This window comes from Etheostoma spectabile, chromosome 5, assembly GCF_008692095.1.
Source record: "Etheostoma spectabile isolate EspeVRDwgs_2016 chromosome 5, UIUC_Espe_1.0, whole genome shotgun sequence".
Classification (NCBI taxonomy): domain Eukaryota; kingdom Metazoa; phylum Chordata; class Actinopteri; order Perciformes; family Percidae; genus Etheostoma; species Etheostoma spectabile.
In genome coordinates, this window is record NC_045737.1 from 33,828,756 (window position 1) to 33,853,227 (window position 24,472).

The 24,472-nt window shown below is 40.5% G+C and overlaps 1 protein-coding gene across 1 annotated transcript in view; it reads right to left on the bottom strand.

The window, feature by feature from the left end:
* man1a2 (mannosidase, alpha, class 1A, member 2) overlaps positions 1–24,472 on the bottom strand; it is a 151,946-nt gene that overhangs the window by 125,960 nt on the left and 1,514 nt on the right. The window contains exons 2-3 of the mRNA XM_032515891.1: positions 23,144–23,673; positions 1,586–1,847 (exon numbers count right to left, since the gene is read on the bottom strand). Of these exons, the coding sequence (XP_032371782.1) occupies positions 1,586–1,847; positions 23,144–23,457 (576 nt within the window). The 5' untranslated portion in view covers positions 23,458–23,673. The remainder of the gene's footprint in view (positions 1–1,585; positions 1,848–23,143; positions 23,674–24,472) is intronic.

Genomic DNA, 24,472 nt, shown 5'->3' on the forward strand with positions numbered 1-24,472 from the left:
CGTTAGCTCGGACACAGTTCTTCTTCGCCGCTCTTAAAATAGTTGCGCTGCTGTTTTAGAGGGGCGAAGAAGAATTAATCACCTAACGCCTCTTTAAAACCAGCTAACATTAGCGCATCATGTCGGCAGTTTGGCAGTACTTTACAGTGGATGTTCCCACCGTTAAGACGGCAACATGCAACATATGCAAAGAAGCAATTTCAAGGGGGTGGCTTGAGTGTTGCAAATTTCAACACCAGCAATTTAATTAAACATTTGAAGACGCTAAAGAGCACAACGAATTTACAAAAGCTACGGGGGGGGGGGAAAAGGACGAACTGCAGCAGCAAACTCTGGAAACTGCTTTCCAGCGACAAGATAAATTCGAGATTTCGCAGCTTAATGGAGCATTTGAAGCCAAGGTACTGTTTGCCAGGTTGTAAATATATCTCCGAAACTGCGCTACCCAAATTATACGAGACAGTTAGGGAACACATTTTGTGTATGCTGAAAGACGTGCATGCAGTCAGCTTTACCACGGACATTTGGCGCTCCAACTTGTGCCCAATGTCTTTGTTAAGTTTAACGTCCCACTGGGTGGACAGAGAGTCCACATTTACCCCTCAAAGTGCGGTGCTGCACGCCACCGAGCTCCGAGGGTCACATACTGCCACATTCATTGCCGAAGCAATTGAGGGGATGCTAGTAAAGTGGAAAGTCCCCAAGTCCAACGTTCATGTTGTTTTGCGCGACAACGCTAGCAACATGAAGAAAGCCATGGACGAGATGGATGTCCCAAGTTTGGGATGCTTCGCACACACTCTCCAACTGCGGGGGCATGAAGGGCTGCTGTCACAGAGAAGTGTGTGATGCATTTTACAATATTGTGGCTGCGCTTTAAATTGTTATACTGTTCCATTTAAAAATAAAATGGCTTCCATTTGCTGTATTATTCATGTTTTACAAAGTGTTAAACCTGAGCCAGGCCTTACCACAATGATGATAATAATATCACAGTCATGCATATGCAGCATGATCTTTTTTTTTTTTATAAACACACTGGTATCGGTACTCTGTATCGGCCGATACCCACAGCACAAGTATCGGAATCGGAAGGTAAAAAAATGGTATCGGAACATCTCTAGATGATTTAAATGAACAACTCTTTCAAGGGTACGATTCACACTTTCTAGTGTTATTTTCCCCTTAGTGTAAAATGTAGTGTTACATTTTTACTCTATTTAGAGTTAATTTAACTCTAAAATTTTAACACTATGAAAAGAGTCAATTTACCACTAATTTTGGGTGGGCCTATATACACTCAGGAATAGTGTTTAAGTTACCGCTTTAAGTGTTACTCTAACACTTCAAATTTTACAGTGTATTGGATCGGTTCTCGGTATCGGCCGATCCGCAAGTTTAGGTATCAGAATCGGTATTGGGAAGAAAAAAATGATATCGGACCATCTTTAATATGTATTGATGGTATGTAATACATTTAGCTGCTGCCCCCGTCCACAGCAGTACATACAGTAGCTTAGCTTCCCTGATTGTCCGCCAGTAAAAAAAAAAAAAATGGAACCCAACTAATCAACGGTCAACTTACCTCTCTTATCTTGTCGCGTTTCTCCTTGGCGTCAGGCTCTGGTGGCTCACCATCACTGACGCCCACTACTTTGGGCATGGGGACGGGTGGCAGAGGTTTAGGCCCCGCATCCTTCTTTTTCAGGTCCTCCATTACTTTGTTCTTCTCTGTCTGGATCTCAGCCTGCAGCTCCTCGCGTGACTTTCTCAGCTTCTCTTTTGCCTCCTGCAGTGCTCGCTCATGGTCTGCCCGAATCTTGTCCCGCAGGCTCTCCTCCTCCTCCCTGTAGGAGAAGGGTAAAAGGCAGGAGGTAAGTTTGGGTTGTTATTATTTTTATATTTTTTTTGTTAGGGTCCTCAGTAGCTTAGTAGTCGTTAGTCTTCCCCGGGTGGAAAAGTTAACCAAAAATCTTAACCGGTTGGGCAAGAAGGGTGTGCAGAGGGATTTAGTTTTCAAATTAATTTAATATGAACTTTGAGAACACATCCTGAACCTCTGGAAATGTTACGTGTGTTTGCTGTGTGACATATCGATAGGCCTGCACGGTTAATTGTTATAAAATCGGAATCTCGATTCACCCTGTTCACGATTTAATTTTTTCATTTATTTTATGTATTTTTATTTTTTATTCATTTTTTTATTTTAAAAAAAAATTGTTACTTTGATTCTCATTTAATTTTACGAGCCAACTGCATCACAAGCGCTGCTTCTTTCTTCTGTGAGTTTTAAACATAGACTATATGAAATAGGTTTTAAAGCACTCCCAAGCTTTGCAATGCTCTCCCTTCTCTTCATCGAGTGATTGTGGTGATGCACAATGTTCTATAGGTGCAAAGAAACATCTATGTTTGGTACTGCCAATTTGTTTTGTTTTGTCTTGTCATGGTTCATATGTGCAATAAACACTAGACTTTGTGAGAAAAGAATCGTGGCAGAGAATCATGATATCAATTCTAAGCTAAGAAATCGTGATTTATATTTTTCCCAGAATCATGCGGGCCTACATGGCACCTCTGCTCATTTCTTAGCCTAAAGGTCTAAAGAATATCAATATTATTATGATGTTAGTAGAGGTGGTCACCAGAAAAAGCACGTTCAGAAACATCTGCAAAAACCAGCTGCAGGAAACCAGACTAAAACTCACCCACCTCGAATTCAGATCAATATGGACAATATAAAACCATCAGTCTCTAATAGGAAACCCTCCCTCCCCCCACCCACCCACTACTCTGCAATTACATTGGGTCCAGGAAATAGGACAGGTGTAGAGGAACACAATGAGAAGGCAAGCATGGCCGGAATAAAAAACAGCATCTTTGGTTTCACATGTTGGTAACAAGCCCCAGGGTGTTGACACAACTCTAAGTGGGTCTGTATTGAACGGTGGGATGATGAAGCAAAGGTGACAAGAGGGTGATGTACTGTTCATCTGCTGTTACTGAAGAAGAATGATTTAAAAATTGTTGTAGAATCTTGCTTGCCGTTTATGAAGGCTTCAAATAATATACATACATGTCAACTGTGCTCCATGATGATGAGCTTCCTGTAGGACAGGAGGCAGCGTCTGGGGCTATATCACTGTGTGTCTCTTACATGAAGACACTAGCAAACAGATGACGAATCGTTTTTTTGTTTTTGGCGGAACAATACTGTAACTGATCATATTGATTATTCACAAGTATCGTTCATACCCTTTGTTATAATCACATTCAAGAGATATGTGGGTAGAAGGACATGAATAGAATCAAACATGGCTTTCATTTTTTCAATGTAAGAGGAGCCATTTTACATTTAAAATTATGATAAATGTGAATAGTTTTTGCTTCTTTATGTGTTTGATGTCTATTGCCTAGTTGATGTCTCGCACGAGGCAACAAACTAAATTCCCCAACATTAACGTGGCATGAACAAAATAGGGACAGAGGGTTACGTTGCCTTGACGCTCGAGTCAGTCCCTAAAGTTGTCATCAACCCGGTTGTATCGCTGAAGTTGTCAGCTCCACAATTACCTTACCTGGAAGTATCAATAATCAACATGTGCAACAAAAATCCTTAAAATGTGTTAAATGTGAGTCCAATAAATAGGAGTCATCCGAGTACAAACATGTAAGTCTGTTTATCAATGACCTTCTGTGGGATGAACACAGGAAATGTGGGAAGAACTGACAACCTGCTGTGATCCGTGTGTACTCAGCTGCAAACCTCCACAGCTCAACATCTCAGAGAAAACAAGTGTGCGTGTGTGCGTGTGTGCGTGCGTGCTTGTGTGCGTGTTTTCACTCAGACTGCACCCAATAATGGCTATGAGATACCCAAAGAGTATGTAAATCTTTGTCCTTTTGTCTTCTTCATCTTTTCCATACTGGCATGTAGACCGGAAAAACAATTACCTTGTACATATAAACTATGCGGTGCAGCAGTAAAATTACAATGTGTTATGCACGTGAAGGTTTTATTTATATTGCCCTCTGCTCAGGTGTTTTACATTTGCATGTCCACATCCATACACAGTCCCCGCCGATCAACAAGAAGGTAGGAGGGAGAAGCAGAGTGAGGAGGGATGTGTTTGTTGCATGGTGTGATAAGAACCACTTGAGCCAACTTCACCAGAGAAACCATGAAAAAGGAGACGTGTTTGGGAGCGTTTGGTTGTATAACAGAGGCACATGGTGATTTAGCGTAACTGCCGCCTTCAGACAACTCTAAAGGGAGTTTATCAAAGTAAAAGACCCTAATGCATGTAAGCTGCAATTAGATACTGGTTGAAGAATACTTAACAAAAGGGACTAGGGTGGGGGTCACGTGATCGGCTGGACAGAGATGGTGGCTTAAAGTGTAGCTCCTGGCCCATCTTTGTCTAATAGTTATTTTATATGGTTCCAACTTTGACATATTACCACTTTGTGCTTGTTAGAGTTACTTAAAGTAGAATGGCAAACAGAACAGAAAGCAGCGCGGCGATACAGATGCCATTGCAGAGGCATTGCTGGAGAAACAGAAAGGCTACCTCGAACCACGTTTTTCTCAGATTCAGTGGGGATCAACGACAATAAGTTCTAACTTCTATCCATGCCCAGGTGGCATCTCTGACTGCAAGCCTTGGTTCTATCAGATCGGATGTTAACAACCTAAAAACTAGCGTGGAAAGCAACCCAAGTACTGTATTCTTGACAGCCATGGCCACGCTTTTCAGGAGACGGAGGTGAAGCTAGCAGATATGGAAGCTCCACATTGTTGATGCGGCAGAAGACAGTTAGACCCCAATGTTACTTCTTTCTCTCGACGCAATGAAAGCCTTTGACAGACTTGAGTTGTCCTTCTTATGGTCAGTCTTAGAAGTGATGGACTTCAATAACACTTGTATAGGTATGATTAAAGTTCTGTATTCTAACCCTTCAGCTAGAGTCTCGCCTATCATTATGTGAGGAGTATGGAAGCTTATCAGGCTTTAAAATTAACTGGTCAAAGTCTGCACTGCTTCATTTATTAATTTTAATTAATTAATTATTAACTATCTCTGCTAACATCCCCATTGTTAAACAGTTTAAATATTTAGGCATTGAGGTTTTCCCTTGCTTAAATCAGATTATTAAGCATAACTATTCTGCTGCCCTGAAAGATATGGATGGGTCTCCTCATGTCTATTAAAACCTGGATCTCTTTGATTAAAATTAATGTTTTACCCGGAATTAATTTTGTGAGCTCAATGCTCCCTCTCTCCCCTCCTTCTCATTATTGGCGTACATTACAATCTGCAGTATCTAAATTTATCTGGAAAGGCATGCAGCCGCGACTAAAGAGGTCTACTTTACAGAGGAGGAAGGAGGATGGTGGCCTTTCAGTTCCCAACATAATTTTTGGTCGTTTGTGTTAGGACCCCTCCTTACCTGGTTTGACTCAGATGTGTGTGTTTGCTGTCATACATTAGAAAATGTTATGACAGAACCTTGATTACTCCATGACGCTCTTTTTTCCAATATCTCTAATAAACAGAGCCAGCTACGCTTCGGCCCCATTATCTCTCATCTTTTCGAAACATGTAGATTGGTTGAAACTTATTGTCGTCTGGCATGTAACTGGCATACATTGCTCTCTTGTTGGTCAGTTCTGGAACAATATTGCGTCCAAAATATCTTTCTTGATTAATATCTGTCTACCTGTGTTTTGATTCTGAATGATTTGGCAGCCCTTCAACTCTCTAAAATTCAAAAATGTGCTGTATTTGCTAGACTTACAGCTGCTAAGAAAATGATTGCAACACGTTGGAAGCCACCTCACAATTTGCCTATTCCTAAATGGACCCTTTCCTTACTGGATGTTATATATAAATGGAGTCTTGGCTCAGCATGGCTGAGTCCTTTAAGTCCATGGTAGAATTTTGCTTTGGCCCCTTTGCTGCTGTCTTTGCGTGTGTTTTGTCCTGTGTGTCTTGGGTTCGTCTCTCTGTCAGTGTCTACTATTTGTTTGTTTGTGATAGTGTTTCTTGCTTCGTGTGTGTATTGCTGGTGAGCTGCGAGCTCCGTTCCTGCTGTTGTGTTTTAGTTAGGTCTCCCCCCTCCCCGTCATCTAACATGGTTACACCTGACCATACCCTTAAAAAAACTCTCTGAACAGGATGCATGCGGATGCCACCTTTTCCACTTCTTAATTAAAAATGAAACTGTATTAAAGATCAAAACAATCCAAACCCATCCTTAGCTAGATTAATGTTAAAAGGGAAAATGGGGTGTGACATGCGAAATAATTTCAATCAAAAAGGGGTCATTGCAGTAACTATTGACCTAGTCCAACGATGCGAACAAACGTTCCTTCATTCTTCCCTACAAGGTTCAGGGTGAGTCACCGAAGTACCAGACAGACGAAGGTGAAGAAAAAAAAAAAACTCACTGTACCTGAAAAAAAAGATGCTCCCGACACGAGGAAAAGCAAACCCCCCCCCCAACTAGAGAGAGCATATAGACAGAGGCAGTAAAAAAAATAAAAACAGAGCAAAAGGAGGAGAAAATATTTATATATCTATTTATATATTTACTTTATTTATGATATTTAGAGATTATTTAGAAAACCAGAGGCGCCGGAAAAGACAATGAGTGATCAGCATGAATCTACCATCCGTTTGGCATTACCGCTTATCCTGTTCAGGTTTAATTGGGGCCGCAGCCTTTAGCAGCATGTACTGAGCAAAAGACACTGTAAGCCCCGGCCATTTCACCAGCCTATCGCGGTATGTGAGCAAAAGTGAAAAGAAATGTGCAAAGAATGCATAGAAAAATAACAAGGAAATACAATGTGGAAAAAACGCAATGACAAAGAACTGAGCCTGTGACACACAGCTGATGAGACCGAGAAATTAATGTGCAAGACAAACAGTAAAGTTTTCTATTAATTATCCTTCACATTACACAATGTGCATCCATTTTAAAACTATCATGACGCTGAATGTGGGGCCAACAGAGACCAAAATAGACAGCTTCCGAGTTATGCAACATCGCCCTGGAAACAACTCATAAATATTCATAGCAAAACTCAGCGTGTCTGACTTTAATTGATAGAAAACATATTTTGGAACACCAAGATGGCAATTACTGTGTATAGACTAGTGCCAGTGAATGCAGGAATTTGTAAGAATGTTTCAAATGTGCTGTATTTACTTTGTGGGGATGTTATGTTTATGTGTAGTACATGTGTACTATGTGTATTGTACTTTCCAGATTGGGATACAGCTTACATGTGAAAGTGACTGATACATCTTAACATTTTGTATGAGGTCGCATTTTTGTGTCTTCTAGTTCCTCTCTGTGTGTGTGTGTGTGTGTGTGTGTGTGTGTGTGTGTGTGTGTGTGTGTGTGTGTGTGTGTGTGTGTGTGTGTGTGCGCGCCCAGAGGGTGTCCCTCCTCCTCTGTGCCTCTGTGAGTGAGCGTGCCCTCAGCAACATGCATTTAAATGTGATATTTAGATGTTGCCAATGTTAAATGGCATGGCTAATGTCTGTATATGTGTTTGACAAAAAGACAATGAGGAGTTTAAGCTGACACCATTATTTCTAATGGGTGCCGATTGTCCTCCATATATGTGTACGTATAAGTAGGAAGTCAGCACATTGTCACGGAAACACAAACACTATCATACAAATTACGCAAATGTGCAGGTTTCAAAACGGTGCACACCAGCAATTCTGGTGAAAATTAATTTCCACAGAAACATACATTAGCCTTCTGCACCCTTTTTTCTTTTTCCCTGTGTATGCCGCTCTTCCTTGATTAATCGCACGTCACTCTTTTCTCTTCCTCCAAGCCATTATCAAACTCACTCAAGCAACGCCAAGGATGCCTTTCGAGTCTCATGTAATGTCAAACATGCAGTTAAGAGCCCGTCAACAGCTGCCCGACTCAATTACTTTAACAAAGACAAGCGTGGGCCGCAGCTATCGAGCACCCAGGTGACCACGGCATGCCTCGCCTACTTATTTACATCTTCTCACGTCCCCCCTCCCCATCTCGCTGAAATTTGACTGAAGGCAGGAAAACCCCACCTCGCTAATTAGTTGCTTTAGTCACGTCAGGCCTCCAGTAATCACGTCCTTATTTTATCAGCCTCCCTGTCTGCCACTGAAATTTCTTCTTCAGTGGTGTCGTGAAATCTGCTGCTCAACAAAAGCCGGCACTTTCCATGGCAACTAGCAGTTGTCCCTCTGCCTGGTGGGGTATCTAAGAGAAGGCTGTTTTTTAAGTCATGGAAACACAAGGCTCTGGGGAGAGCGGCACGGGTTAGATGCCATGTAACCATGGCCACACACATGCACGCACGCACGCACGCACGCACGCCAGGGAATAAGACTTCTGGTTTATTAGTATTAGTAACATTTAAATGTAGTGAGACACAAACATGAGACTGCCCTTCAGACAAGATCAGAGTTACAAGGCACAGTTTCAAGCAAATCAATTTTTACTTTGGAAACAGAGGCAATCATTCATTTTTCAACAACACATGTGTTGTGTATGTGCATTTAAGTAATTGAAGCTGAAAAAGCATCTGCAACACATGCAAACAAGGAGGCCAGAGCAGTATGCAGAGGGTGAGGAAACCACAGCGCTGATTAGACTTCAGGTCGTAAATCAATGATTATGATAAAGGCAATATTAAAACAACCACAAATTGAAGAAGATGAATCAAACACATTTACATCTAAAGAAACAAATGTTAAATGTGTTAAACGTGACAAATCACAAGTAGTATTTTCAGATCCAACTTTGTTCTACAATAAAATGCAAAACTAAATTTGTGAAGAACATTGTGTTTCTTTTAAACAAGATGCACAAACAATCATGTAAATGTAAATTATGCCTCTGGATATATCCAAATTCAGCAGACTACAGTATGTCATTACAATCGTGTCCCAATAGGTCATTCTCGCTCTTCAGCAGCACCTGATCCCCATGTTATTTGTGAAATATATATACTGTATACTGTATTTCCCCTCTTCAATTCAGCTGGGCATAAGAGGCTTATTGAAGGAGACAAAAGTTGTTGTACATGATTGATTTTGCTAACTGTCAATTAATTTAGCCATTTTAAAAAATGTACAATTTCCTCTTATTTAGAGTGTACTATAGAAACACACTGTACTACTTTTTGTTTTTGTTTTGTAATGACATTTATACTATCACGAGGGAAAAGTAACTACATGTACATACTCTGAATCGTTTCTTTTAATTGATAATTGTTTTTAAATTGAAAATTGATCGTGAGCCTAAAAATCAATATTGAATCGTGACATTTTCTGAATCGTGCACCCCTAACACAGAACTTGCTTATAGTGTCATTGTCACATTACACTAGCAGGCCTGCATGATAAATTGTTATAAAATTGCAATCTCAATTCACCCCCGTTTTAATTTTTAATTTTAATTTAATTTTTAAATAACTTTAAAACTTTTTTTATGACTTTGATTCTCATTCAATTTTATGAGTCAACTGCAGACACTACTACTTTCTTCTGTGAGTTTTAAACATGCTGTATTTGAGATGGTCCGATACCATTTTTTGCTTCTGATACCAATCCTGATCCCTAAACTTGTGTATCGGCCGATACCGAGTACTGATACCAGTGTGCCATATATTTTATAATGTTTTAACAAATGCTACTGCAACTACTATCCCTGTATGGATGTGATATGATTTCTATTTTTGTTGTAGGTCTGGCTCAGGTTAAAATCTCAAACACACCGCAGAACTTTCTTTTATTATCCAGTTTGACAGTCAGTTATAACGGAAAAAGAACATAAATAAACTACTTCAACGTAGATTTACTTCAGGGCTTTATTAGATGGTATCAGATTGGTGTACAAACTCCAGTGCTTCCCGATACCTGCGTTTTAGGCAGTACCGGAGGCGATACTATGTTATGACAGCTTCTATGTTTACACGCTTGGGGTGATGCGCCGGACAGCTAGTCTCTTTCGGTTTTCTCTCACTTTTTTCACCGTGTGGCGTGTGAGGCGCGTGTCCGCACTATTCTCCGACATGCACTTGCCACAAAAATGAATAGTAAAGTAAAAATATCTGAAAAATCGACTTAAGTACGGTAACGAAGTATTTGTACTTCCTATCTCTGCATTTAACCTCTAGTTGCTCCAGTGGCGTACGACCTCTGACATGTATAGCACTTGTAAGTGGCTTTGGTAACAAATTGCTCTCTCTTATTACAAAAGAGTCCGCAGTAGTAATGCTGAACCCATAAAGTTGAAGTCCTAGCAAGGAGAACTACAAAGAGCTATAAGTCACTGATCATCATCTTAATGCAGAATCCATGCATGACGGTGGGTTAGTAGAGCCATTTCCACCATATGCATCCTAATTAGGACAAGTGCATGAAGGTTGGCTTAGATAAAAGTTATCCCTGTGTGTGGGTCATTCAAGTCTAGTATCTCTTCCTATTTTCCTTAGTCCATCTCTGACACGTGAGCACAGAGGGTTTGCTTCTAGTCAAGCATCTCTAAGCCAGAGAGATCTCACTGGAACAGTCCCTCTGACATCCAAGTGCTGAGGACAAGTCCGTTTCCTGCCAGAATTTCTTTTTCTTGAGAGCTGTAGCTCTCGGGTTTCCCTTCGACATGAACTGTCAGACAGCTTCCATGTCCTGCTTTTTCCTCAATGACCCACTTGGCTCAAATGGGAGCTTCATTGCTGTATGTGTAACGGCTCTACCAAGCTTAACTGTGGGAGTGCAATAGCATCCTCTCTCTTGTATTTTCAATTCTCTCTCTGCCCTCCAACCTCCTCCCGCTAGCTACAACCTCTTGACAAACAGACACACTCCTTTCTCTTAAGTATTCACAACTTTCCTGTCTCCTGTTTTTACACTTAGCTGTCTCATGAATTATACCAGTTGTCAAGCGTAGTGTGTATCAAGTATCTGAATACTGTCAAAGCAGCTTACAAAAACAAAGTCATCAAACCCTGAATGTAAACAATGCCAAGCGGAATAACTAGTACATGTACAGTACATAATCCTTAGTATCAGTAGTAGTGAATGCAGATATGTTCACTTTTCCCTTCATCATTTCTGGTTACTTCTCTCTCACGTATGTGTACAAAGACGTCCATAATTCATCCATCTTTCCCCCTGTATGTTTCCGTTGAACACCTGAGCCCTGGCAGCCCTTGGTCTGTACCCACATTCAAATCCAGTCCTTCTGACCTACATCATGGCTGGCTGACTAATTCCTTCATACCAAACACAGGAGTCCGTCTCCTGCAGCTAGCACAGGCCGGCCATCAAACAAATAAGCACTATCCGGTTGGATGCCGCCCAGCCAGATAGGGTTTTTCCAAGTGTGGAAAGAGTCTGGTGATTGAGAGGTTCAATAGTCAAACCTTAAAAGAGAAACAGCCTTAAAGATGCTCCCATTTTCCCATTTTTGCCCTGACAGAAACAATGCACAAGAGCATATTTGTTACTATAGTCGCGCTATTTTTAGTCCATTTTTAGTCCACTAAAGGGTAGCAGGGTTTGAGCCAGCCAAACCACAAAGTGACATAGCTTCATGGTGATCGATGGAGCATCTTTTTTCTTGGTTATATCCTGTAACTTGGCCAACAATGATCATCACGAATCTTTTTCTTTTTATGGTGTTATAGTGGAACAGACAGCAGCGCATAATTACAAACAATGCAATTTTAAACAATTATTTGATGCTTTGGCAACTTCAAAAAACATAAAAATGATTTTAGTAGATAGTATCTAGAACCAATGTAGATGAAGAATGCTTTTCTCCAAAAACCTTTCACTTAACTCTTCTATTCCCATTGATTATGTCCTTGTTGAGTATAATCGCAATCACGCAAGCATTCCTGGGAATCTTCATTGCCTTAAAAAGGTTCCCCAAGAGTCTTGATACAGAGAATAAAAACAGATATCCCATTTCCCATCCTTAGGCCAATCACAAATCCAACAGCCGGAGTGCTACAGCTCTGGTACAAGACACATTTATTATCAGGCCTGTATGGCTCTAATACAGCTTGTGTGGCTATACCGGCTATTGAGAAACAGGGGGTGAATTTGCCTGTGAATTCAGAAATGTTTATTTGAAATTTAAGCCTCGGAAACCTGAAGGCCAAGTCTAAATTTGTTTAGGGATCTCACTTTGATCCCATTTGCTTCAACTGACAGGGAGCCATTGTGGAGCAAGGCCGCAGCTCCAGTGTTTGCCAGTGATGAGATTTGATGAGAAGCTTTGTAGTAAACCATGGTCATGGCGTCCCGGATGACTGAGTGCCTCTCTCACTCTGCCTTTCTCTGTCTCTCTCTCTCCCGGATTCCCTCCTCACTTTCTTGTTCTTGTCTCTTTGTTTGGGTTTCTTCTTGAATCTTGTTGTTCTGTCACTAAAAACTTACTGTGTGACACTCAGGCAAACCAATTCAAACAAGTGTCCCTTTTTCTTTTTCTCTGGCTTTCAAGAGGTCTAGTCACCCCTGCTGCACTCCAGGGAGACAGAGTGAGGCACACTCCCAATGGGCACTACTGATTTGTTTCACACACTTTCTCTCTCACGCATACATGCACGGACACTCCCAAACGCTAGCACCGAAGAACTTAAACTTGCCTGTTTATTCTTTCAATTAATTAGTAATGTCAACAATAATAGCAAATTGCCACAATTCAATTCAATTTCAATTCAATTCAATTTTATTTATAGTATCAATTCATAACAAGAGTTATCTGGAGACACTTTACAGATAGAGCAGGTCTAGACCACACTCCAGAATTTACAAGTTCTAGTATTTTTCTCCAGAGCAAGCAACAGTGCGACAGTGGCGAGGAAAAACTTCCTTTTAGGCAGAAACCTCGGACAGACCCAGACCCAGACCAAGACCCAGACCCAGGCTCTTGGTAGGCGGTGTCGGATGACCGGTTGGGGTTAGAGTGAAGAGTGGAAATAACAAAAATAAAAAAAATAGTAGTTTGTAGCAGTTCTTTGTAGTAGTTCATGGCATAGCAGGGCGCTGTGGGGCATTACAAGGCACAGCAGGACGTAGCTGGGCACCGCAAATAGTCCTTCATTTCCCTCCTCTGCACTAGGCTTGCCTAGGGTCATGTAAGTCACAAGCTTTTGGTTAAATGTATTCTGTCACTCTCACTTTCCTGTTCTTACATTTATTTGGACTAACTTTGAAGGGCTTTAGCCCGGGAAAATCCGTTTTCCAAAATATCCCGATTGTTTGATCTTTTTAGGGAAAAAGATGCCAAGTCATCATGGTTGCCATTTTCAATGCCATTCATTTATTAATAAAAAAACAAATTAATAAATTGAGGTGATAAAATACTGTATTCCTCATGTCTATTCAGGCAGTCCAAATGCATGATAAGTCTGCACCTGGCTATGTGGATGTTCAAAGTGTAGTTCAAATTGATCAGGAAAAAAAACTACTGTTTGTCAAGCAACATCACTAAAATACCAAGTAGTCAATCTAATAAATAAAGGTCCGTCTGTGTTTTCATTGGTACAAGAACTTGTTTAAAGAACGAATGAAAACCTGTGCTCTGAAACATAAGCACAAGCAAAAAAAACCTGGTTCCCAAACTAGACACCAAGACATACACCCTATCCACACACACACACCTCTTCAGCCAATGTGAGCGGCTGCAGCTGTGTACTACAGAGAGAACATTGTGATGATCACATGAAAAAGATGGAGACAAAACAAGAGAAAGAGAAACAGGAAATGAGACACACAGAGAAGAGATCTGATTTAAAAAAGCAGCAGTGGTAATGAGGAGATTATGCCTGATGGATTCTGCCGGCTGTCTGCTCTAATACCAACTGTACTACATTAAATCTCCTGACAACAGACAAATTAATTAGGATGAGTCTTAGTGAAATTACTATGAATGAATGAATGAATGAATGAAGGATCTGAAAGATTAATTTATATTGATATCTTATTCTGCATGTAGTGAAGGCTATTCTGAAGCCAACAGAACAGATTTTAAATGGCCATCGCAATAATGACTGCCAAAATTAGAAAAAGGACTTGTGGTAATAGAGATTTTTTTCTTTTTATAATTATTCTTTATACTCTTGGTAGTGCACATGATGCTGAATGTTTTAAACTTAAATTACGTTTTAAAATGTCACGTCCTATGTATGCATCAAGAGCAATGGCTGCTAGTCAGAAACTACAAGTGAACACTAGCCTACTTTTAAAAAAAATAGAGTCAAATCACACCAGAAAGAGAAAGAAAAAACTACCCAAAGCCAAGTCCTTGTTGCAGCTGGAAATTTAGAGTACCCTGCCAGCCACTTGGGCAAGCAACCAGAACATCATTTGGAGGTCCCGTATTCCTCTAGAACTCTGGCTGGCAACTAAAACAGCAAAAACAGGAGAAATCCTTTTATAATTTACCAGTCCAGCAGAAAAAAAAAAAAGAAAAAAAAAAATTCCTTGGCCTGCCCAATGAATTGCAGGGAACTACAAATGTGGGCGGGAGATGTTTTTCATCCATGTTTTGGGAAATAACCGGTGCCTTTTGATTTTCATAATGGAGGAAAAACCTGTAGATGAACTGAGCAAATTCACCACTGTGGTTTGACTTAAAAGGCCTAAAGGCAATCATGGTGCAAAGCCACAATTGCAATGATGTTACACCTTAAAAGCTCAATTTTAGGTTCACAAAAATCCAACCCCAAGCTTGATACATTCAGCCCCACAGCCTGGCTTTAGACGGAAATTGAAAACAGCTCAAAAGTGGTGATTGATGTGCGAAACGCCTTTTTTATGTAGGTAGTATCGGTGTTCATTCACACTTCCATTTGCTCTGAACAAGGACAGATGTTAAATAGCTATGTCACTGTTGAATCTACAAACCGGTGTGGATGGTTTCATGAGCCCTCTGCACCAACGGCAGCGCCTTGGTATTCTTTCCAGGTTGAGCTGGCTTGACAGTGTGTGTCCTTGTGTTTGTGTGTTGGGCCGAGGTGCAAGTACAAGCTGGTGGTCCTTTATTTAACATAGGTTCTTAAGCATTGAAATACACACACAATACACAAACAGACCCCAACCTAGATTTACTTTGCAGATGACAGGCGAATGAAGCGTGAAGACACAGAAATGATATCGAAGATCACACTAAATATGATAAATCAGTGCACTTTGATGTTGGCCCAGGCCTTAAATATGATCTGTGGGGCTTTGATGCTGATTTATGGCCATATAAGAGTGCAAGAGCAAGCTATGGCGCTGCAACACTAACAGTAACTGGCAAGGCAATAAGTGGTGAAACCAGGTTACTTGCAGTCACAGCACTAAACCATTATGAGAGGGATGCAGTGTGCTTGTACATTTTCTTCTACCTTTGGCTGTGTTTGAACATAACATGACTCACCTCTCATCACAGTGAAAAAAAAGGAAAAGAAAAAAATATGCAAGCAACACCATAGTGCACACACTTATAACACGGGTCACCACAGCAGAAAATTGAATGCATAACATTAGTAGTATGGGTGTAAATGCTACAGAAGGAGATGTTGTGCTATGCCACTTCGTGTCACTAACATGATGCACTGAAACTGCAGAAGCACATTAATAGAATGGCTTTAAGTGTCCTCTGCAAAAATGTTCGCTGACAGTAATCTCAAATTTCCTACTAAAGTGAAAGTGCCATCAGCTTTTATTAAGAAGAACTCTTTTAGATTCTTTTCCAGTATCAAATGTCACACTGCTTATATCAACATTTCTGAAATTGGTCATCTAATGGCATGGGGTCTCGCCTTCCACAGAGTCTTTGTTGTCAGTAGCTAAGACTTGGGTGTCATATGATGTGAGAAGTGACGACTTGTGGGAAAAGATAAGAGTGATGCCTTTTACAAAGGTTTGGGGTGAAATCATCTTCAGGGGTGAAGGGAATGTTACTCTCAAACCTCCCAGACACAAGAGTCTCAACTTGTTGACAACCGTTATATTTTGCATGAGCAATTCATACTACTGCAGATGCATGGGCAAGTTCACTCAGCTACTTGAACAGCTGTTGGTAGATTATCTGATATTTACAGGAACATGGAGCCAAAAATACATATTGCAGTATTGATTTGAGCAATCTCTGAAGAGCAAAAGGCTGTTTTTTCCCATCAGTTGTGAAGAGGATCCAGACAGAATCCTAAAACTGGTGCTTCAGTGCTGTATAAAATCCCTGGCATATAAATGAAACCACACAGCAGAGAAAAGAAAACAACTTCATTACAATAAAACTACATATTTTCCTGTGCTTGTAAAAGAAAACACACATGATATACATTTTCCTCAAGATTACACGGGAACTAGACAGCCAAATTGTGATTAATTTTCATGGCCGATGGCAAGCCTTTTGAAACCTACCGAGAACTTTGGTAGGTACCAAGTATGAATGTTCATGTTGTGGTTTCCAAACCTGGACAATTCAGAGATCTTCATTTGGCTGCTCTTAGTCTGAATGGACAAGTAACCGTCGTCAGAGAACAATGCTTCATTTAGGATTTGGAAATTCAAGCCAACTGTAATGTATGGATGATATGGGTAGAATTGATATCCTATTTTCTAACGTAGATGCATCACATTATGGCAAGTAAGTAAGTAAACTTTGGAAGTAAATAAATCACTGAGCAAAAGAGGCTTGTTTTCAATTGAACGGGCGTTTATTAAACCCATCCTGAGCGGTGCGGGAGCACCTGAAGCAGAGAAAGCCTTTACACAATACGTGTTTTGCATATATAACTAAGATAATGAATGATAATTATTGGCATGATTTAAAAAAAAAAAAAAAAATCATCTTTTAATGTTAAACATGCATGTGGCACAGTGAATCCTTTGGAATCCACTGTATCTGTGGATGGCTACCTTAGTGAGCCAGTAAGCCTATCACCATATTCACGTTAAGACATTTTAATTTCTGAAAGGCCCCCCTGCATTGACTCTGAGGACCCCCTTTTGAAGATCCCTGGTATAAAGGCTTTAAGCCGACCTACATGTTATTGTAGGTCTGGATTAATATGCAACTTAATTGTATAAAATCTATGTAGTTAGGGGCTCCCTGATCCATCTCTCATTCAGTTAAGGGGTCCTTGGCTTAAATAAATTTGAAGACCCCTGATATACAGCAACACCACAATATGGTCATATCGTCACCAGTTGTTGTCGGCAATCAATAAATCACATCAAATTTTCTCCTATGCATTTCTGAGAGCAATAAATACAATGTATTCTTAACAGCAGTACCCTTTCATTTATAACCCGTTATCCACAGTATTCAGTCCACACTTACAGTTACTAAGACATCCATGATGTCCACATGTCTGATGTCTATGCATTAAGAAGGATTTTTTTCTGCCTTCCTTATTATATACCCACCGTCTACGGCTACTCTGTTATAGAAATGTCACTGCCTGTAAACACGTCAACTTGCCCCTTCTCAGATGAAGCGAACTGCTCCTGGCTACTTCTTTATGGTTGGGTCGGACCAAAACAAAACCGAGGCAGAATCGTTAATAGCCTCAAAATGTTTTAAGCTAGACATAGCATTACATCCAAGTGATTTCTAGCACTCCAGACAGCCATTAAAAGACGTCTCATTTCAGTTCACCTTGTAAATGGTCGACTACAGGTTCCTGACTCTCCATCCTTCTCATAATCATATGCAGCCAGCCAAGGTACAAGTCCTTCTATACACATTTATAATACACTCAATAAAAATGCTAACCGTTTCCTTGATTGTTGCAGCTGCTGTGAATCTCAATAACACCCACTGAACCAGCTATAAGGCGTTCAACAATCTTTGCTCCTTATTTAAAAATCAGGGAAAGCATTACTGTTAAATCATTCCACTGCTGCTGTTTTGCAATCAGGCATTTTCCCCTACTTACCCCTTGTGGTATCTAGGAGTACAAACTACTGCTGTACTCATTTTGGTTTAATGAGGTTTTGAGATCTCTCACACAGACCACTGTTGCCATCCCAAAAGGACACTTAGACAATACAGGGGCTAGCCAGTAGCAATGATCTCTGCACAGAAGATCACTTTCCAGCACTCAACCTAGCAGTAGTCCTATATTGTTTTATATTTGATCTTGTCTTGTCTCACTCAAACTCACTGTAAATGAGGGCAAACTCAGTGAACTTTGTCAAGTTTAAATACATTTTGACATTGAAATTCCTTCTGCTGTGCAAGAATAATTAGTTGGTAGTCATACTCAAGTAGACAGTTTTTCTCAATAAGGACGGTTGGCACAAAGTTCTGACAATTATCCTGAATAAATGGAATTGATACAAAATGCACAAACCAAATAACCTCAACTGCTGTTGTACTGGATTGGAAATCTCAGCATTGGAGATCTCAAAACCTCCCAAAAGAAACAACCTACTGCATGGCTAAATGGCACTAAATATATTTTGTTTTGTGAGTTGGATGAGCTGATGTTTTGTTTAAAAGCAGAGTCATATTGGCCTAAATATAGGATGTTTTTTTCTGGAAATGATGTTTGAATTTATGGGGCTCATGATATTCGAGGATTAGAAATCTATCTATTTACAATCACAGAAAGAAAATATCAGCCCTTGTACTTTGGGTGAGTTTTGTATTATGGGATGTTTGTAGTTTAAATGTTAAGAGGTTAGCAAGTCTGTCAGCACATTCAGCACAAAGTGTCCAGTAAACCAGTTTAGCAAACTTATGGAACGTTACTATTGACAACTTTTTCCAGCTGTTCATCCCGCTCTAGCAGCAACACCGTACCATGTTTACAGACCAGCCCAAGTCAAGCATTCATGAAACAAATGTCATAGAGCCTGATTTAAAAAAAAAAATCTGTTAGAGAAAAGGTTTCCTTGGTTGTAAACCTGATTAATTTCAGGGGCTCGGCAGGAGAGTAGGTGAGTATGTGACTGAACAAACAAATTGTTTGATAGAAATTATAATAGTAAATATATCTCAAATGTTCAAAGAAATTAGGACCTGATAAGTAGTGTTATGGTGGTGATCCATCTGTCCGTGCAATGCTTCTGTCGGGCCACGCTTCGCTCTATTCCTATGGGTGACGTCAAGCAACTTCAATGTGCACGCAAAGCATTCTGGGAAGGCAGCGCTGCATTTGAAAAAAATGCTTAACATCAGAAAACTGGCCAATGCCTTTCTTGATGCAAATGAATCCGCTGAACGTGACGCAACCATCCAGTAGTAGACGAAAATCTTTCAAACTGACCTTTGTTGATTTGAAATGAAGACAGATTCAGCTACTGCATGGCCTATTTCCCTCTTAAAATGTTTTCAGAAACACATTTCAGTGAACTATTTTTGTAAAATATGAGATCGTATTCCGTCCGAGCCGCCATGACAGTGGTTTGAAATTCTCGAGCAGCCGGACCCACGTGACACGTTCGTCCAATCAGCTTCAAGTCAGGGGCGTGGAGCATCAATCATGGATGTATGATGTTGCAACATGGATTATTTTCATATTTCATTATGCTGTGTGAGCTATGGGATCTTTGTGAAGACAATGCTTGTGTTTGGGACACAATCCTAAACCTTGTATCAGCTAGAATAAACAGAAAAACACATGAAAATGGTTCCAAAATCTTCTGCTTACAATTTTTCCTCAATGTTTAAAACAACCACTCATAATGTGACTGCCAGACAGCAGCTTTGTGCTATGCATTTTAAGCACATTCTCAGAAATTTTGAGTTATTGTCAATATCTCAAAGATTTAACTAGAATAGGTGGATTACCCCATGGCAATTAAAATAGCGTTTGCTCTTTTAAAAGCTTTCATAAGACTATCAACAGGGTGAACAGAGAGTTGGATCCGGGGGGGGGGGGGGTTCTGTGGCCGAACAAAGTAAAGGTGAAATTATTACGAGCCTGCCTGTGCTCCTCAGGGTCTCTTTAAAAATCGTTTTCCGGGGGCTGTTTGAACCCTGGTCCTCTAAAACACACAATGAGTACTGCTGAACAGCTGAGGCAGCCATTCCAAAAAAGCAAATGAAACATATTTCCATAAGCTGCTATAAACACCAGAAAAAAAAATTAAAAACAACATATCACATCACATGAATGCTTATGTAAGGTTAATGCACAATTTTGAGACTTTATTTGCATAAACCTTATTTAAAAAAGACATCTCAACGGTTTTATTCTCCCTCCTCAAACCCTGAAACTGTCACTAAATGAAAATGCTCACAAATGTTCCAGTGTTTCCTCTGTGGATTTTATTGTGGCACACACCGCCATGGCAACATTTCTCCCGCCACGCTATCAGAAATAGGGCAGACACACAATAGTCGTGGTTGCCTTTTAAATGATCCTGCCGACATAAAGCACCCCCATTGGCTGCCGCTCCCATTGTAATTTATCAACAAGTAAAACTATTCAGAGGTTATTGGGCCCGTTCAGTTTAACTGTACATGCTGTTGTGTTGATGTAGTTTATTGTCAAAAGGTTTGTTGTCTCGAGTCGTCTATTAAACAAACAGCTCCACCAAAAATGTCAACGCGGGAAATGGCTTTGAAACGCAGACACCAAAATCAAGTTAAGGAATAAAAAACTAAAGCTACCATCCCACGAATCCTAATCAGGATAGTTAGCTAACGGTTATCGATCTCACAACGTGACTTTTTGTCCGAAGACAGCGTTGTGGAGCGTGAAACGGGAAAGTAGAAAAAGGCTTTCAGGTAGTGTGTTATAGGCTCCTGTTATCTAAAAGATGTAATGTAACGGCTCAATATCAATATGATTTTGACAATGTGGATGAGGTCGTTATAACTGGATGGCCTGCAGCTCCAAGCACAATTCGTTTGGATACAAGCGTTACATTTTGGAAGATAGACGGTATTCTGAACAGTGTGCGCGCAAACGCACGCACGCACGCAAAATAGCAACTAATGACAAGCTAAAACAAAAGCTTTTGTTTTGAAGTCTAACTACTTAACTTCTGGCCCTCTTCACCCCTGACACAGGACTAGGTATAAATTAAGTAAATTTGCACAATGATGGTGTTAGGCCTGGGCCCAATTTGTTAGGAATACCAGTTGTACCAAAAAATAGGATGAGAAATAGTATTGTTTACAATTCTATACAACAATATTGAATAAGGTAATAAAATACACTAGGTGCTAATGATATGTGAGTTGAAAAGCCACTTTGTGACCTTCAAATATTAATGAATTACTTCTCATTTACATTCATGTTTGTATTATACTAAGCATAATTGTGCCATGGTGATTGTATGTGATGTCATCATTAACATCATGACACAACTGAATATTTGCCTCATTCTGTGTGAATAGAGTTGAATACATATATTTGTTTGTGGGGGGGTTAAATTCAGGCTATTTAGAGGAAGAAAATGCCTTCTGCTATCTGTTGCTGCACCCTAAGGGGTGAACACATTTATGCCAAACCCTTTTATTTGATACATCATGTAAACAATCACGGAGGCTTAAGGCAAGAACAACAGCAGCTCACTCAAATGTGCAAAGGTCGTTGCCTGGGATTTATTGAAAACAACAGGGATCATGTGAAAATCTTCATTACCAAACAACTGAAGAGCCCAGAAAAAAAACCTAGTCACGTTTTGCTCCAAATGCTCCTGTATTCCATGTGCAAGTCTCTTCTCATAGCTGTTACAACCTGCCACCTCTGAAGAAGCATGAACACCTGCAAGCCTCCTACCTTTAAGTTTAAAAAAGAAAAACGTTCCAACTAGGACTCACAACAGCACTTGAGCCCCAAACAAACCACCTGCTCCTTCCGAGTCACTGGACTAAAATAATAACGTTATTTCAAGCAGGCAGTATCCCAAGCTCTGGAAGGCTTTTAACATGGAAAAATGAGGAGCACCACAGGGTACAAGGAGCCAACGCTCATGGTACCCAGCACCCACTGTGAAACGGTTTGAGAAATTGCTTTTAACACATTTCCCAGCACTCAGAAAAAATAATGACTTACACCAGCACGGAAGAGACCTTTCCCATAAAATTATCCTTTCCACCTACTGTTTGCCATTTTGTGCATTTTATTTCAGCCAATTGTCATCACAGAATAACACACTTAAGTGCGGTACGATGCATATATGTAAGGGTAACGCCAATCAATTGGTACTTATGTAATATGTACCAATAACAACTACACTATTTTTTAGTTAGTCAGTGTGTTGGTAGTGCAATGCCTTTAAACAAGTAAAGGCTCTGAACACCCACAGAACCATACATTAAAAACGCAATTAATCAAAACTAAATAAAAAACACTCCTTGATTCCAGAATTGGAGTTGCCATTTTGTTAGATCTCCAAAATTAAAGATATGTGGCTTTCAAATAAAAAAAATAGCCTGCGGAGCTGATTTACTGACTTACAGTAAGAAATAAAAATTGCATTGAAACGTAATGATGATAGAACTCATTCAAAGTAACTTGAGTCAGTTAAGAACAACATTTGGTAGAAGGGCTTGTCCAGCAAAGGGGATTCACAATAGCACAAGACACTTAGAGTAACCAAATATGAATTTGATTTGGGGGGGGGGGAATTTGGCTCACGGCAGGCAGTCATTTCCAAGCTTGTTTAAGCAGTTACTAAAGCTTTTCAAACTGTCTATGGATTATAGCTTAAGTTCAACCTTGTCTGCCCCTGGGGAAAATACAATACTGTGGCCATGATGATCAAATTTCTGTTGTAAAAAAAAAAAAAACAGTAACACCTAAATGGAGGCACAACAGTTGAGAGTATTCAGAGCAACCTCAGCTGCACAAAAAGAAAATAAAGAGGGAAGACCTGTGCTGTGCTGACGTGTACCTAAACAGTCCGTATATCACTCTGCAAACTCTGCAATGCCCCTAGGTGTCAAAACAGACTGCTGAATAAGTGATAAGTGTCAGTATACCTGCTGTCATGGCTTAGGGGATTTATCTGAGTGCCATGTAACTTGGGAAAAGAACCAAAAATAAACCAGTAGGTAATGTTTCTTCTCTTAATCCTTCATGAGATCAATAATCTCATGAAGATGCGACAGGACAGTTTTTTTTCATCATATATCAAAACTAAAGAAACTTGGTCCTTACCTGTGTCTGTGCTCGTCATGTCCTCCCTGTCCATGTATGACCACCTGTCCTGAAGCGTGCTTCCCCTCTTTGGGCGAGTCAATATGAGGGATGAGCACATCCTCCAAGCCCAGGTCAAAGCGCTTGTGCTTGGAATTGTCCGGGAGGAAAAAGAAGGCCCCGAAGCATAAGGTGATGAAGGCACTAAGAATGAGGAGGAGGATGAACTTCTCAGAGAGCCTCAATGTAGCTCTGTGGTGCGGGAAAGAGGAGGCCCCCGGCGACAGAGTGGGTATCCTGCGGCCTGACAGCGGCAGGAGAGCTGGTGTCGTCATGTTTCGACTGTTCAATTGAAATTAGCTTGGGGAGGGTTTAGGGGGGCAGGGTAAGGTGCGTTTACAGGTGCCACAGGTGGTGTTGTTGTAGCAGCATGCACAAGCTGGCTGACTTTATTATCTCATCCCTGTATTGGTAAGTCCAGAAACCAAAAAAACGGCCGAGGTCCCTCAGTGAAGGAGTGACTGGTCAGCAGGAAAATGTTCATGACGATTCTGGAAAAAAAGGACATTACAGGCAAAGAGTCAGTGTTGAGTGTAGTGTTTGTTTGTTACCAGTCTACGTATAGTTAAATCTTATCAAACCCCCCCACCCACCCCCAGTAGTATCATCTCACCAAGTTTTTTGTCTGCCAGTCGTCTACTGAGCCCAACAGCACAGAATTACACAAACATGTGTTGACAATCCAAGAAACTGGCATGGCATAAATCAAGGGATAGCTAAAATATTTAGTAAAACAATCTCTCGCACGCTATGGTGAATTTAATAACATGTCACCTCAAAAATAAATACCTCAGAATCTCTTTCACTCACACACACACCACCACACACACCACACACACACACACACACACACACACACACACACACACACACACACACACACACACACACACACACAAAACTTAATCCTTTGGCCATGAGAAAAAATTACAAACGTATTTTCCAGAGGCTTAAGGTATCAAGAGACCGTGCAATATCGGGGACCATCACCAAACAACTGCCTTCACTTCCACTGGCATCTCAGCCAGCAATGAACCCAGCTTTCTATTTTGCATTTTTTTAGCATCGCAGTGCCATGTAGCTTGCAGACATAAATTGTGACAAAATGACAAAGAACGACAGAGATGAAGAGCAACATTACACATCCCCTTGTCATTCATTTTCACCAGTCGACTAGACTGACAACTCACAGTTGTGTGGCACTGGCAACCCTTTGAGGGAGAGGCAGGACATGTAAGCACATACTGCATCTTGTTGTATTACATTTTAACTGCAATTCTTCTAGTAAAC